This window comes from Thermobia domestica, chromosome 16 (assembly GCF_964235325.1).
Source record: "Thermobia domestica chromosome 16, izTheDome1.hap1.1, whole genome shotgun sequence".
Lineage (NCBI taxonomy): Eukaryota > Metazoa > Arthropoda > Insecta > Zygentoma > Lepismatidae > Thermobia > Thermobia domestica.
The window spans coordinates 128,701,025-128,717,449 of NC_137469.1; the positions used below are offsets into that span (position 1 = coordinate 128,701,025).

The 16,425-nt window shown below is 35.6% G+C and overlaps 1 protein-coding gene across 1 annotated transcript in view; it reads left to right on the forward strand.

Annotated features, from left to right (window-relative positions):
- Window positions 1–16,425, forward strand: part of LOC145672808 (uncharacterized) — a 52,878-nt gene that overhangs the window by 3,466 nt on the left and 32,987 nt on the right. The window contains exon 2 of the mRNA XM_081741964.1: window positions 8,035–8,143. Coding sequence (XP_081598090.1) covers window positions 8,035–8,143 — 109 coding nt within the window. The remainder of the gene's footprint in view (window positions 1–8,034; window positions 8,144–16,425) is intronic.

Genomic DNA, 16,425 nt, shown 5'->3' on the forward strand with positions numbered 1-16,425 from the left:
CGCAACATTGAATCTCCGATTCTTTAGACCAGGGTTTCATGGGGATCGCGAAGATATGCGGAAGAGATAAATACAATTAAGAACTAATACCGGAAAATATTTTTAAATATTATTATGAATTTTGTTCTGATAGTCATACATTAATTTTTATACATACAGTTAAGAACAACAAAAAAATATTTCTACTAAACATTTTCAACAGATGCAGAGTTGTTTAAAAATCAATTTAAATGAAACAGGTACAATATGAAACTAATAAGAACTACATATTGAAATACCAAAAAAAAAAAAAAAAAATTAAAAAAAAATAAAATAAAATAAATAAATGCAACAAAACCTGCATATGGGAATACAATTAAAATTGATACCTGGGCATGGTGTGATTTTACTAATGCGGCAATGTCCGGTTCCATCTTCATTATCAATTTACTTTCAACTGATAAGCGATTTTCTGTCTTTGTTTTAATGTTTACCATAGATGAAAAACCACTCCGACTAATGGTATTCATTTTGAAAACAGTATGACGGATAGGATTCGATATTTGTAATATGAATGAACTGACCAAATTTGGTTTTAATCCATTCGCTTTTAGGGAAATTATTGAATCCACTAACAAAAAATGGATTCTACTATTATAGAATTAGATATATATCGTGAGATCTCCGTAATAGGTACCGGTATATTAAAAGTCCTACATAAGCTTATTACAAAACCAGGGAGTCGCGACCATTTTATCACATCCTGGCAAGAGGATGTGATAAAATGGGGTCGTGATATAAATTAGGTTGAGAACCACTGCTATAGACCATAGAGTTACTTAGTTAGTTTTAGTTTCTTCGCACATGTAGAATTATTTATCTTAATTTTATATATCGTGTGCAGAACAAAGAATTTAAAATTTTCAAGAAATGGAAAACAATTGATGGTACCAACATTTCTCACTGTTTGTTTTTTTAATTTGAATTTTTCAATCGATTCTGTAAAAAAAAAAAATCATTCAGTTACATTACTTATTATCATTGTAATTTGAAACGGATGTAAGAAACTAATCCGAAAAGTTAACTATATTTTCAATAGCCTATTAATTAACTTGTAAAATAGAGACGTAAAAGTTTTATGTTATATTGAAATTCAAGTATGTTCGATTTCGATCATTTCTAACGAACATGAATAACTCATTCTACCATTTATTTTTAACATAGAATCGAAATTACAAGTGATCCTACCGGAAATCGAACTCTGCTATCCCATGCTGAAGACGCATTTGTCAACCATAAGTTCACAAGCAAGCAACAAAATATGCGTGAAATCATGCAAATATAGCGGAGACTGATTTTACTCTATCCTTGTGATTGTTCTCTATTTTAAACCTACACTACACGACTTAAGAATTGAGTATTCTCTACTAACTGCTATTTTATAATGATTTATTTAAATATAATTGTAACAATTACATATTTTTGTGTGTCTTTACCTGTTTGCTTTTACAGTAACCCTTCAGAGATAAATAAATTTAAAATGTAGTTCGAGAACATTCATTCGTTCCCTAAATGCTTGAAAAAGTTATATTAACATACATCACATGCTATTTAATTCTGAATTTGTCAAGTGCATTACGAAAGTATTTTCTTTTTTCTTGATAGTAATTTGACATGGGAGTTTCGCAAAGTAAACAACCATTCTTCGAAAATCTACTGCGAAACTCTCTCGCTCTTGAAACAATAAGTCAATTATTCTCTCGCGAGAAACAGAGAAATTTCTCCCTCCGAGTCTACCTCTTCCTTCGATTTAGCGCGAGATCTACACAGATATTATAGATTGATTTCACTTAATAACCTGTTTACCCTTCGTTGCAAGGATATTTATAAAATTAAGACTTCGTATTCACAAAAAAAGTGTGATTAGACTGACTTCATTGTATGCAAGCTCAGGCGTTTGAAAAGGTATTGTATGACAGTAGCGGATGTTAGAGAAAACCAAGCAGAACACATGAATACAGGATAACATCAAGGATTGTGACTTGCGTTTTGCTGTCATATCTCTCCTGGACATCAATCAGGGTTGCATCTTCCATATTAAGATAACTAAAATTTTTGTTGGAACGCTCCTCATTCGCAGACAGGATTAAGTATTCATAGCTATTCGATTTTTTTTTAAATATTAATTTGGAAGATATGTGACTTTTTGACTACAGAGCCACCCCTAGATTTGATAAGACTATAAAAGATATAGGGAAGAGAAACTACAGGGAAATGAAAACTCTGGCTTAGGATAGAAAACTTTTCGACAAATTAAAAGAAAGATAATGTTATCAGAAAATGTGTTATTATCGTTATTATTATTATTCAGATATATGTGTTATTATTTGAAAATAGCATAATGAAACCACACATACACCATTTTTTTTCGATGACGTTTAGGCATTTTTCCGGTAACATCATAATCCCGTCGCTATAGAACTTCTGTGATTTCTGGACAAAATATGATACGTAGTTTTCAAAGGCATCTTTTGAAACTAACTTAATACTATTCAGGGAGTTCTGCAGAGACAAAAACGAATGATAGTATGACAGTGCGAGGTCCGAGCTATACGGTGGATGCATTAGGACCGACCAGCCAAATGCTCGCAATTTCTGACGGGTCGATAAAAGATATATGCGGTCTGGCGTGATATCAGCGTGATATGCAACACCGTTTCTCTTGGCTAGTTCCGGCCATTTGTTTTAAGTCACAAGGTGCACTCATGCTAGTTGTTGACGGTACAGGTCGGAGCTATCGTTCTGCCCTTCCAATCACATCAAATGCATAGTATAATGTTCGTGAGCGTCAGTGTGGGCTTTGATACAAACTGTGGAACTTCTCCTCTTTTGGACCACGATTACTATCGGATCGCGTATTGTCCTCAAAGGTTATCCACTTTTCGTCAATCGTGATCAACTGCTTTAGAAATGCCTCGAGTTCATTATGTTTCAATATAGTTTCGCAAATGGAAAATTTCTATCGAGTAAACGCTTCAGAGTCAGCTCATGTCGCACAGAAACGTCGAGCTTTGTGACAGTTGCATCATCACCATTTTTATTTAGTTTTCAAATAAATCTTTTTAATTCAATTTTGCATATAATTATGAACGTTAGTGAATATCATTTTCATTTTCATTTTTGTGTGTTTAAAGAAGCAAAGGACATTCTTTATTTTCCTTCACTCTCCGAGAGTAAGATGTTTTCTTTTTTTATTCTGTATACATGTCGTTGCGGCGAAGACATTTGAAAGACCCTTCTATTGTCTCTTAATGCCGCTGCCTAAGCCACATGCGTAGAAGACCACACATACAGAGGACCCTGCGTGAGCCCAAGAAAGAAAAACAAAACAGCTTTTAGCATCTTTTTATGAAGTTGAGAAAAATAATAAAGTCTGAACACATTGAATAGAATCCAAGTGGAAAATAATCTCTGTGAATTTGTCAAAATCACATCCTAGACCATATGTCGCCACGCAGAACCAAGATAAAATTTTGACACAGGTCTGTACCTTGGCTCAAAAGCACGTACGAGACTACGAGGCGCCGAATAAACCCCTATAAAAATTTTCTATATAACATGTGAAATCTAAAAAAATCACGTACGTCGGAGAGACGACGCTCGAGCACCGTAAATAGGCGGAGACCAAGAAAATAAAAATTTAGGACATCAAAATAATTTCACGAATAAGAGAACAGAGACGAAATCGAAGACACCGTTAGAGGCGTATCCAAAAAGATCAACAGGTTAAAAATTCAAAACTCCAAGTCAGTCGTATCCACGTACATCACCGGGAAACATCATATCATCACAACACAAAAACACACCCGGAACTTACACACACACTACATTGATAATCAAAAGTTAATCAACCGAGAATAATGTGCGGCTAAACTCACCGAAGCCGAGTGTGCGGACTTGCAATTTTTCTAAGGCATAGGAACTTACACATTGATCCTCTCTCTCTCTCTCTCTCTCTCTCTCTATATATATATATATATATATATATATATATATATATATATATATATATATATATGTATGTATGTATGTATGTATGTATGTATGTAAACTTTTAACGCTGCTAATATATATATCGCGAAACGCTTACAGACATTTTTTTTGAGTGACAGAATTTCGCACTTATAAACATATTCACGAGCAATTACAGACAATTAGCGATAACGGATGGCCTACATACTCGCCGAAAGCACTTAGACTAGCTTTAATAATACATAATCAGTTTTGAAGTACTATAAACAATACTTGAAAACAATCAATACTATTAATCCGTGTAACACCACACTTCTGACACAAAGAGTGATGTTGGTGCAGAGTCACGTTTAAAAGTGCTGTCAAGAGTAAAAGTGCATCATATCAGAAATGGACCAACAGAAGCCCCACTTTGATGGACCAGGAGACGCCCAAGAGCGACGCCCCTTGCAGTTTAAGAGGAGGACGCAGCAGGAGTCGAAGAGAGGAACTCCGGATCCAGGACACTTCCCCCGGAAGAAGGAAGCCAAGAAACGCAGGGACATCTGTATGTGTGTGGTCAACTCAGTGGTGACTACGAAAGTGGTGAGAGCAGTATGGACGGCAAAAGGTAGGACCCATCCAAATTATTTCTTGTTGATGCTAAAAGGGAAATTTTCGGCATTGAATAAAATGCAAGACGTTCGCAGTGAAAAAGTTAAAGTCGGAACTATTTGAAAACCTTCAAACGCATTTTCATCGTATGGAGAATAGATTTTCCAATCCGAACTATAATTACTAAACATTAGAATTCTTTTTTTTTTTTTTTTTTGAGCAAGACTTATTGAAAATAGAGAGACTTTTTACAATGGTACTTCTACATATATTCTGTGACTTCAGTGAACATGTCGTTGTTTTTATTAAAGAGATAGTAGTTTATGTCATTATTCTAATTGTCACTTAGAATTTTTAAATAATATATAAAGAAAGTTAAATTAAATGTAGATCAAATAACAGGTTGTAGACCTTTAACGACTCGAACTGTGAAATTTGTCATGAAAGAAGTATTTACTTTACCATATTGAAGTTTGTATGAAGCGAAAGTGCATCATCTGCGCTATGGACATGCAATATTAGAAATTTAAGATAATTTAGAACAAGGCGTAATAGGTATTCCTAGAAAATATATTCAAGACATTGCTCCAATTGTCCAAAGATTATTGTGTTTGTAAAGTCATTTTCCATAGAAGTTAACGGACTAAATGAATCTATTTCGATCTATATGCTAGTAAAACTCTAATAAATAATACTGTAATGTCTCAGCAAAAGTATGTTATGTAAGAGAGCTAAAAGATTAATTAGTGATTATAATATATGCGACTAGTCTCACAATTAATCATTTTCTTGGTTAGACATACGTAATCCGTAAATAAAGCGGAACCGACATTATATCAGTCAGGTAGAATACAGATGGAAAAACACGAAGTAGGCTAAGTAAAGCCGCAATTATTACGTCATTCTGATCCTCTAACAATAGAGCGATCAGAAGTCTATGCGCATAGACCATGCAAATAAATGAAAGTATACGGCCATATACCGATCTTATTGATCATACAGACAGAAAATCACGAAAACTCGATACACGTCGAACTCGATTATGTTAAAATCTCGATAGACGTCTTTGCATTTACTATTAATATTCATATGTTATTTGATTTTTATGTATGTATGCATGTCTGTACTTATGATTTTTATATATATCTATATATGTTTGTGTCTGTTGATTTTCTACTTGTGCTAATATGTGTATATATATAGCTTTTATGCATAATCAAATAGTAATGCTACACTCATTGATGTTGTGTATATAATGGTGTATCCTTGTTAGTTAGGTCAATGTCGAATTGCATATCTAGTGTACTTACACCTTATATTTCAGTCAATAATTTCAATAATTAGAAATGGTTAGCAGTCAGGTAGTAGGTTTACTTAACTCCTTTAGATCATTCTATGTTTCTTTCATGCTTCCCACGAATCTCAAATCAGTCATGACTTGTTTTTCGACTTATTTTTATTTATTTATTTCAATTTACTTCAACTTATTTCCACTTACTTCAACTCGTTTCAACTTATTTTAAATCATCCCAATATTTAGTTTTCCCCCAAATAAGATGTAGGTAGTTATATTCAAATTCCGTCAAGCAATATAATACCTTAATTTCATAAATCTTGTAAAGGTCATAGTCAGAACATATCAGCTGATCAACGTAAACTATATGCTTAGCATACGATGTCAAATAATTAGGTATTTTCAAATGCAAGATTATAATTTAACCAGTTTGTTATGATATATATATGTAAATTATGAAAGCTCTATATAAAATATAAACAATGCAAGATTGCATCTAGCACTGGTTATAGACATCAATTTCATAGTTTGTTTATGTGTGTCAGGTTAATGATAACAATTCATTCACTACATAGGTCAAGAAAAGATAGCCCAGATGTAATTTACTTGAATTGATTTCTTTTTCTGTTAAGGCCTTATGCCTTATTCTGAACATTTGTTGTCATAAAACTCAAAATTCAATGTTAATTTTCGGCTTGCTTAGAATTTTTTTTTTTTTTTTTTTTTAGAAAAACATTTTTTGTTGTTGTTTCGTTTGCTCATTAAAACTTTTATTACATTGTTAACTCCAAATTCGTAAGCTTTTTCTTTCATAAACAAGTTGTATCCCTATCCTTAAGCATAACATTGGTTTCCAAAGGATCTGTTAGGCAAATTAGGCAATATAAGCATTTCTCGATTCTAGTGGGGATTAGACTGATTTTCAGAATTTTCAACTAAAATTTTAAATTCTAGATATTCGTTTATTTTTCTGGTATTATTATTATTACTACTATTATCATTCAGTCCACTTGGAAAGTGAAAGTCAGTCTAGTTAGTCCACACAAACCAAACATTAGAGCAAAATTCTCTTTCAGCGTTGCAGCATGTGAATACAGGATACGTATGCAAATAATATCAATTCTCAGTTGCTTACACGGTTTTAGAGGGATCTTGTTTTCCAAAAGCCCTGGGACACCGCGGGGAGATAGGATTTCCAAACCGTGAGACCAGCCCTTATCGAGTCACAAAACCATTTTAGTTCGGGGAACGGAGACTTTAACGGTGGTGCACAGGGAATAAATAGGAACAGACGGAATGTGAACCCGAAAACCCGCCATCTCATTTTTTATTTTTATTATTACAAAATCTGGCGCTACAAGCGATCACCACCGGGATTTCTCTCTTTCATTTTTCAAATTTTACAGCTTCTTTATATAGTCTTATTTCTTTAAATGGTTTAACACTATTTGGTGATGAATGTTTAGGTCATTGGATGATATGCTCGAGTTTTGCCACAATGTCATCCACTCTTGCTATGTTTGGTCGGCCACTGGTAGGTGCAGGGGCGGATCCAGGACCGACTTCTGGGGGGGGGGCGGTGGGTTGTTATACTGCTACTTTCAAGGGCTCCAAAGTTTGGGATGGGTTTTATTTATATATATATATATATAAAATAAGAAAGTTTCCTCTTCTGGGGGGGGAATCGCCTTGATTGTCCCCCCTGGATCTGCCCCTGGGTAGGAGCAATTTGGACATCGAAATTTCCAGAACTATATTTTAGCTGTTGTTTTTGATAATGCATCTTGCCATAAACGGTACAAAGCAGCACATTCATGGAACAGTGCAACATTTTTTATCTTTATCGAAATAAAATTTTGAAATGTAGCACTGTTTTGCGGAAGGTTCACTATCTCACGGCGAGCCTGAATATAACAATTTCAACAGTTATTCCACATCTTATAGTTTCAACTATCAGCTATCAAATGACGTTATGCTTGTTCTGCTGCATCTCATATACCCAGAGATTTGGGACACGAACACCATCTTGTGCACGAAAAGTTCAATAATTTTTAAATGATCTAACACACAAAATAAAATAAATGAAATTTAACATTAATTGTTTATTTAATTTTATTTTAATTTTTGATCTACAGAAATACATTCAGAAGAAAATACTACTATCGTTTGGAGAGAGCACTATACCACTGACAGCAATGATGATGCACCATCAACAGTACCTATCCAAGGAGGTGAGAACGAAGCGTAAGTAGGTTTAATAATAAAAGAAAAATAGAACATATATTTTAGCATTTGTCCACACAAGTTCCTAATACTCAGTTGATGAACAAGGGGACAATCGCCGCATGCTGCACTCTACTGGGATAGTTCGTTTGTGGGTCACATTGCTTCACTCAACTTCGCACAAACAGAAAAGTATACAGTAATTACCGAAAATCTATTCATTTCACAAACATCTCGAAGTTCCACTGTCGATATCAGCTTCGATCAAGTTGGCGCTTGTCCCGTAGTTCACCCGCGCAGGCCTCAATCATTGAAGAGTGGGGTTGATTTTGATTTTAACGTCCCTTTCAGCAGGGAGGCTATATGAGACGGAGTAGTAGGGGTCCCCGTATATTGCGCCGAGTCAGCAAAAATTTTTGTGACGTCATAGGTCAAAGGTCAATGACCTTGGCCCAGGGTCAATGACCTAGGGGTACCTAGGACCACCCCCTCTAAATTTTGGCAGGGGTACCTTGGCCCACCCCCTAAATTTTGGCAGGGGTACCTAGGACCACCCCCCTTAAATTTTGGAAATTGCCAAATCTAAAAATTTGGTGTGGTAGCCTAGGACCATAGTATGTACCTCTAGCAGTATTCGGGGTCTATGTCGTTCCCTTTCATGGGTAAAAAATTGCCAAAAATTCAAATTTCGGAGGTTTTTGACCTAATTTATCCCCTTTGATGAGGTATTATTACCTTATATAGTTATATGGGCGTATACAGGGGTCTATTCCCTTTCATAAGACATGGGTATATTAATGCACCCCTTCAAAAATTTGGGAGGGGTACCATGGCCCACCCCTTTAATTTTGGAAATTGACCAATTTCAACATTGGGTATTATAGTACAGGACCCTAATATGTATTATAATAAATTTGGGTGGTCCACCTCATTTCCTTCTAGGGGTACAAAATTGCCAAAAATATAAACGTAAGCAATACGTTATACCACGTGTTTGGTTTTTGGCTCAATTTATCCCCTTTGATGAGGTATTATTACCCTATATGGTTATATGGGCGTATACAGAGGTCCATTTCCTTTCATAAGACATGGGTATATTTGTGCACCCCTTGAAAAATTTGGGAGGGGTACTTTGGCCCACCCCTTAAATTTTGGAAATTGCTCATTTTATATATTTGGTATTATAGTACTGGACCCTAACATGTATTATGATAAATTTGGGTGGTCCACCTCGTTCCCTTTTAGGGGTACAAATTGCCAAAATATAAACGTAAGCAATACGTTGTACCACGTGTTTGGTCTTTTGACCCAATTTATCCTCTTGGATGAGGTTCTATTACCTTATATGGTTATATGGTTATTATAGGGGTCTATTTCCTATCATAAGACATAGGTACATTTGTGCACTCCTTTAAAAATTTCGGAGGGGTACTTTGGCCCACCCCTTAAATTTTAGAAATTGCTCATTTTATATATTTGGTATTATAGTACTGGACCCTAACATGTATTATGATAAATTTGGGTGGTCCACCTTGTTCCCTTTTAGGGGTACAAAATTGCCAAAATTTTAGTACAACCACGTGTTTGGTATTTGGTACATTTTATCCCCCTTTGATGAGGTCCTATTACCTTATATGGTTATATGGTCATGTATAGGGGTTCATTATCTATCATAAGACATAGGTACATTGGTGCACCCCAGGAGGGGTACCTTGGCCCACCCCTTAAATTTTGGAAATTGCCCAATTTAAACATTTGGTATTATAGTACAGGACCTCAATATGTTTCGGTGTTTCTATTGTTAAATTTTTAAGTACAACCACGTGTTCGGTTATTGACTCAATGTATCCTATTTGATAAGGTATGGACGGGTATCCCCTTTCAATTTGGTAGGACCATTCGGGTGTAGTACAGTCACGTGATCGATGATTTGGTTTTAATGTGCGACGAGGTCCCTGGTCAATGTTCTCTAGGAATTAGGTGGAAACTTTGCACAGGGTTCTCGTCTTATATCGCACAGTTCTTTAGGAGAATCTGATAACGTTGTATATGGAATGGACAATAAAAACACATAAATAAGTATAAATTGTATTTTATTCATTTTTCTGGTTTCTTCTTTTTCTTTCTTATTGACAATGTTTGTATATTGAGCTGGGTTTCTTCATTAGACTGCCTCCTCTTCTTGATTGCGATGATTTGTTTCCATGTTTTGCAGCATAGCACCCGTTTGCAAAGCTTCGTATTGTGAATTCTGTAAAAAGAACGAGGAAAAAGATGATTAGTATAGAAATAGATGATGATAAAACAAATACACTTACAATGATAAATATGATAAAATTACCTGGAAGGTATATTGCAGCAGTCTACGATCATTAACCGTGGGTACTGTTGTGAACAAATATTGAATTTAACGCAGAGATTTTCCTTGGGCTTTACAGCACAAATAAAAATAAGCATAATAGCCACATACGGATGAACCAAGACTTTGCATTTGGGTATTATTATATTTATAGTATATACAATGAAGTTTTAAGAATGCAACATGTTGTGGTACATAAGGAGGAAGGCCATAGCTGTCAAAATATTCTCCAACACCGCGATGATCAATATAAATTGCAATCCAATGACTTCCTAGTTTTGTAGATGGATCTGTATTTACAATGATTGCCAGAGGAAGAGAAATCCGTGAGGGCAACTCATCGCTTGCAAATACCCCGGTAAAATGATTTCTGAATAATGGACTCCCGTTTAAAGCACTAGCTAATTGTAATGTATTCAACATCGTGAATGGAAATGATACATAACGTATACGTACCTTGTAATTTAAAAGTCCAGGATAATGTTGCGCTGGTGGTCGATCTCTAGGAGTGAGGAAAACTCTCCATACACAATACAGTTTGCAGGTGCTGCTAATTTCTCTTGGAAATGAACTTCCAATCGGATGGCTCCATGTCGTTGTAAATTCCAATAGTGACAATCTCCAGCAGAAGAATCGGGAGTTAGGTCAAATACAAACAGTGTATATCCATTCTTGTAGTCGGCTCTTGAAATTGTATTTCCAGTATTGGTAAAATGTATGCCAGAGCCTGAGAACAATGTGTGGTACGATGAAATGTAGAGATTTTCTTCAAAGTTGGGTTGCAATGGTTTTGAAGGTACAGCTTTTCCATCCACGTACAATGTAAAGAAATTAATGTTTAGATGTTGAAATTCAAATGGATTGGTGGTAATAGTTCCACTGGATGCTTCATTCGATGTAAATCCTACAATAATACGATTTGGCAATGTTCCCATAAACAGGTTATCAATAGTTTTGGATTGTATATCCTTCGGGATGGTAAATGATTTCATTTGAACCCTTGTCAGAGGATACTTTGCCGGTGTAGATTGTAAAATTTTATTGTGTGCCAATTTGACACTAGGGCTGATGCTGACTTTTTTCACCTGCAACGATGCATCTAGAATATTGATTTTTGCATTGACACCACTTTCACCGGCCATGAGACAAAAGTTTGGTTTTGCAGGAATAAGTTTCACACGTAATTCCACTCCATGAATTAAAAATTTATCTTGATTAAAAATGTCACAATGAAGATGTCCAATCATATCGAATTTCATACTTTGTTTTGTCAGTTCATAGCGTTGTTGAAATCCTTTGTTCTCACTTGTGGTTGCGTTCATATGACCAGCCGTATCTTGAAACCACATTGCTGTTTGTAAATGTGTATTTTTAGCTCCATCACTATAATTGAGCAGTTTTTCCAGGTACGAACGATATGGATGATTATGTGACGGAAATGAAATCAGTTTATTGTTCAAGTAGATTTGTACTTCACTAAACATAGCATTTAGAAAATCATTGACAGGTGCAATTGCTTTATCCGTATTGATGAAGGAGGAACCATCTGGTTTCACAATTTGTGCTTGGATGTATAATAAGGTTTGTGGTAAATCAATATATTCATCACTGCTACCACTCACTACAAATTCTATTGGTGAATTTTCAGCTATTGAACTAATTGGTTTGTAGCCTATAATACGATTGTCCAGAACACTGGTTTGCGTGGGCAACGTTGAAAAAATGTCCAATTCACTTTTTACACATTCACAGGATTGATGATGTAAGAAAGCCATCGTTGAATTAATCAAAAATATCTGGTGACGATGCCAATGATCTCTTCTTCTTCTTATGTGATAATTTACGTCTCTTCGTAGGATTGATGGTGTTGTTGATCGTTGGAAGGTCAACCTCAAACTGAGAGCAGTCATCCCATTTTCGTTTATGATATCCACTTCCCAGCATAGTTTTCAACTTGTTTTTAGCTTTTTCTTGTAAATTTGATTTTGCCTCTAGCATACGTTGATGAAACGATTCTTCCAGCGGTTGATTCGAGATCACCACATCATTAATCATATTGGCACCTGATTTTAATAATTCTTTTCCCACAGTTTTAGCGCCTTGCTTCACAAGTGGTAACACTGAACGAAATAAGCCACCAAGGAAACTTCCAATGCCATGTCCTGCTTGATAGGGACTTCCCACATAGACGTTGCCGATACCGGATAACGCTTGTTTTTGGTAGTATTGCAAATACGGATCAGTCATGACGACGACGACGGAAATGTAGTTTTGTACACACCGTTCCAAAGGTGAATGGCATCCGATGACCTGTGCTATCCCTTATATCGATTTGTATTTGCTCAAAATTCATTTTTTCCACCGGAACATAATGTGCAGGATTAAAGATTTGCACTGCATGACTTCCAAAAGTATGATTCACAGGATCCATGTTGACAATTCGTAGCAAGGGTACCATTGTATCTCCAACAATGACAGATTCAATAATGTCACAATAGACGTACATTTGTGATGGTAAGCCTAATCGTACATCCGGTGTATATTGTCCCTTTTCCATATCTTTTAAATCACTTTTCGGGTCAAATCCAAGCATTAAACTAACACTTGGTGACAATTGTACAGAAGTATGGATTTCCTTTTTGGGATGTCTTATGAGGCATATATTATTAGTTGCGTCATGAGATATAAATAAATTGGTTTCTTTATGATGTATATTAATTGCATGAATAAGATCCCGTATATTGTTATAATAGCGTACAGGGATCGTTACAACCTTCCACGGTTCCTGATCATTACTACTTGATGATTTGTAATATATTTTATTGTTTTTACTGTTAATGTTCAGCAAAGAATGTGGATAATGAATCTCTACAATTGCCACATCCCATTTCTGGCGAAACTCTACACGTCGTTGTAATTTCGTAATATATGAAGTCAATGTATTTTCTGGAAAATAATCCATGGAACTATTACTGGGAAGTGTAACGTAAAAATCTTGATCAGGTTCCATTCTTCTTCTTCTTCTTCAATGAAGTTGCAGGGATCCACGAATTGAATGAGGAAGGATATCCTTTCCACTGGACGAGATACTCCTTTCTGTGACCATTTGTTCTTGTACGTAATATTTTATCGATGAGGAACGTCGAAGGGAGCGGTACTGGTTGTAATTCTTCTCTGTAGAAAACACCATCGATAAGTTGATGATTTAAATCCTCTAGTCGATACACTGGTGGGTTTCTTGGTACAATGGCTTTTACTCTGAATATTTCCCAAGTCCAGTTCTCGAGGTAACCCTTGTCAAAGATACGTTTCGTTTTACTTATACGAACAGTATCACCAACAGATAAATCCGTATCTTGTTTTGAACGTTGTAGCTTTTTGTCGTATAAGTTATGCCACACCTCCAGTAAATTGTCCTGAGAAACGTTTGCAGGTGCCATTTTAATACTGGAATGCCGACTTTCATTGTATGCTTTTACAAGTAAAGGCAATACTTTGATGTAATTGTATGTTTGATATTTGGTAAAGTATTTCCACATACGATGTTTCAATGTCTGATTAAATCTTTCTGCGATGCTGGCTTTAATATCTGGATCCTTTGTTGTAACATGTTGCACGTTGTGTTTTCTGAGAAACTTTTGTACTGTCTTGTTGGTAAATTCAGTTCCTTGATCACTACGTAGCACAATTGGTTTCCTCTCCTGGAAAATCGCATTTCAAATGCATTCACTATATCCTCGGCACTTTTTGATTTTAGTGGTACAGCCCACCCGTACCGACTAAACACATCAATCACTGTAAGAATATAGCGGTAATTGTCATTATAGTTTTGAAGTGATTGTAAATCATTTAAATCACATTCCCATTGATCATCAATATTGTTGACAAGATAAAAATCTCTACGGAAACGACGACGTACAGGACGATGTAACGTGTAGGTAGGTTGTTTGTTTAACCAAAGTTTTATTTTGGCTAGAGGTATAGATTTTCCTGTGGCTTGCCATAATTTCTTTGCAGTAGAAAACGATGCAGGATGTGCTGGATTGTAATAAATGGATTTCAACTTTTTGTTCATGGTTTGTACGTTGACCATTGTGGAATGATACGTTTTCTTTTTGGTCGGACTTCTAAAACATCATCTTCTTCTTCTTCTTCTTTTTCTTCTTCTCCGGAAGAAAATAATTCAGGTGCCGGTTTTGGTGGTGCAGATCCTTCAGATGCTGTTGTACTATTATGCTTGACAATATAGTTTAATCTTCGTGGATTACCAATCAATTCTTGAGGTGTGTTTGACGATGCAAGGTAGTTGCAAAACAATTCCCAGCCTTGAGGATTAGAATGTTTCCTCGGTCGAGTCACATCGCACATTAAATCTACAATATTGGATCCATGTAGTTTATTATCGTTGATGTACACTGTTCCTTTATGATCCCACGTAATTGCGTCATCTTGTTTTAAACGACGGAATAGTAGTTCGGCTTTCTTACGATACATTTGTGGTATTGCGGCTAAAATTTCTTGTTTCGTGCTATCGTCAACATTCGGGACGTCACCATCAGGTTTCATTGATGTAATTGTAAGTGGTATTGGTTCTTCTTGTTTACGTATCACATAAAGATATTTCTGTAATATTCTATTGTACTGATTCCATTTTTCTTCATCACTTGGATACGATGTATTCAATATGGATTGCATTTCACGATCAAGATTAGATTCTCGATTTTCACTCACACGGGATGATGATGCATGCATTCGTTGAAGCATTTCTGGTGGCACTAAAACCATCTTCTTGCTATGTTCCATGATGTTTATTGTTTAAACAAAATACTGGATAACACACTTCCTACAATAGGTGCAAGTAATGCAGGTAAGAATCCTCCTTGTTGTACGGCTAAATGTTTCTTCTTTTTATCCAATGATTTTGTATTGTCTACGAGATAGCGGAGCGTGTTCTTGTAACGCTTTAATCTTGACTTCTGCGCACTTGTCAGTGGAACATTGCCTTTTAAGACATTATAACAACATTCACAAATACTATGAATTAATGAAGCGTCTGCATTGGCAATAATAGCTTTACGCAATCTTGGTTTAGCTTTGTGCAGAGCACGTAGCAGATCAGCGTGTTTCACTGTAGGAGACATCGTGACAGACTAAGTCATTTTTTTCACATGCACAATAATTTAAACATGTTTTGTTGGTACGTAAACATAATGATGCAAATCGTCGGGAAAAATATTTGTACGAAATCGCATTTCATCGGGTGTATCTTGTTTAAGATCCAGCAGTAAATAGCCATGTGGATTTCTTGTTGCGTCTGCATAACTTTCTTGTAGAAACAGTGGATGCTCAGGCATGATTTGATAACTCATATGCTTGATTTGTGACTTGTCACGTGGATTTTTAAACAACACCAAATACGAACAATTTAAACTCATATTTCTATTTGCTTTACTTTGATGAAATACATTTTGTGTTATAAAAATCACACTAATATTTCGATGATGTGATCCTTTTGTGAACATATCAACAATATCACTATTCACTTCTCGCATATGGTCATCAATAATAATCAAATGTGGTCCATCGTGAGGCTGAAAATCTTTCATTCGTGGAAGTCCTTCGTGAAATTCTACTGGAACTGGCATTGTTGCATACACGTCTTGCCATTCTGCATAATACCAATATATCTTACGAAATTTTGCATTGATCATGGTTGGGAGATGTGACAGTAATCGCTTCACAAAATACGTTTTTCCACACCCACTAGGCCCTGCGAGAATACAGGTAAATGGATGTTTCCACTGTGTATCCATGATGAACACTAACACCTTGTTTCAAAAATGATGCGTATTTAAAGCGAGTACAACAATTCTTGCACTCACTGGTGTGAAAAGGAAAGAAACAGTTCATCTGTTTATCGAGTAGTTGAAAACCGTTTATTTGT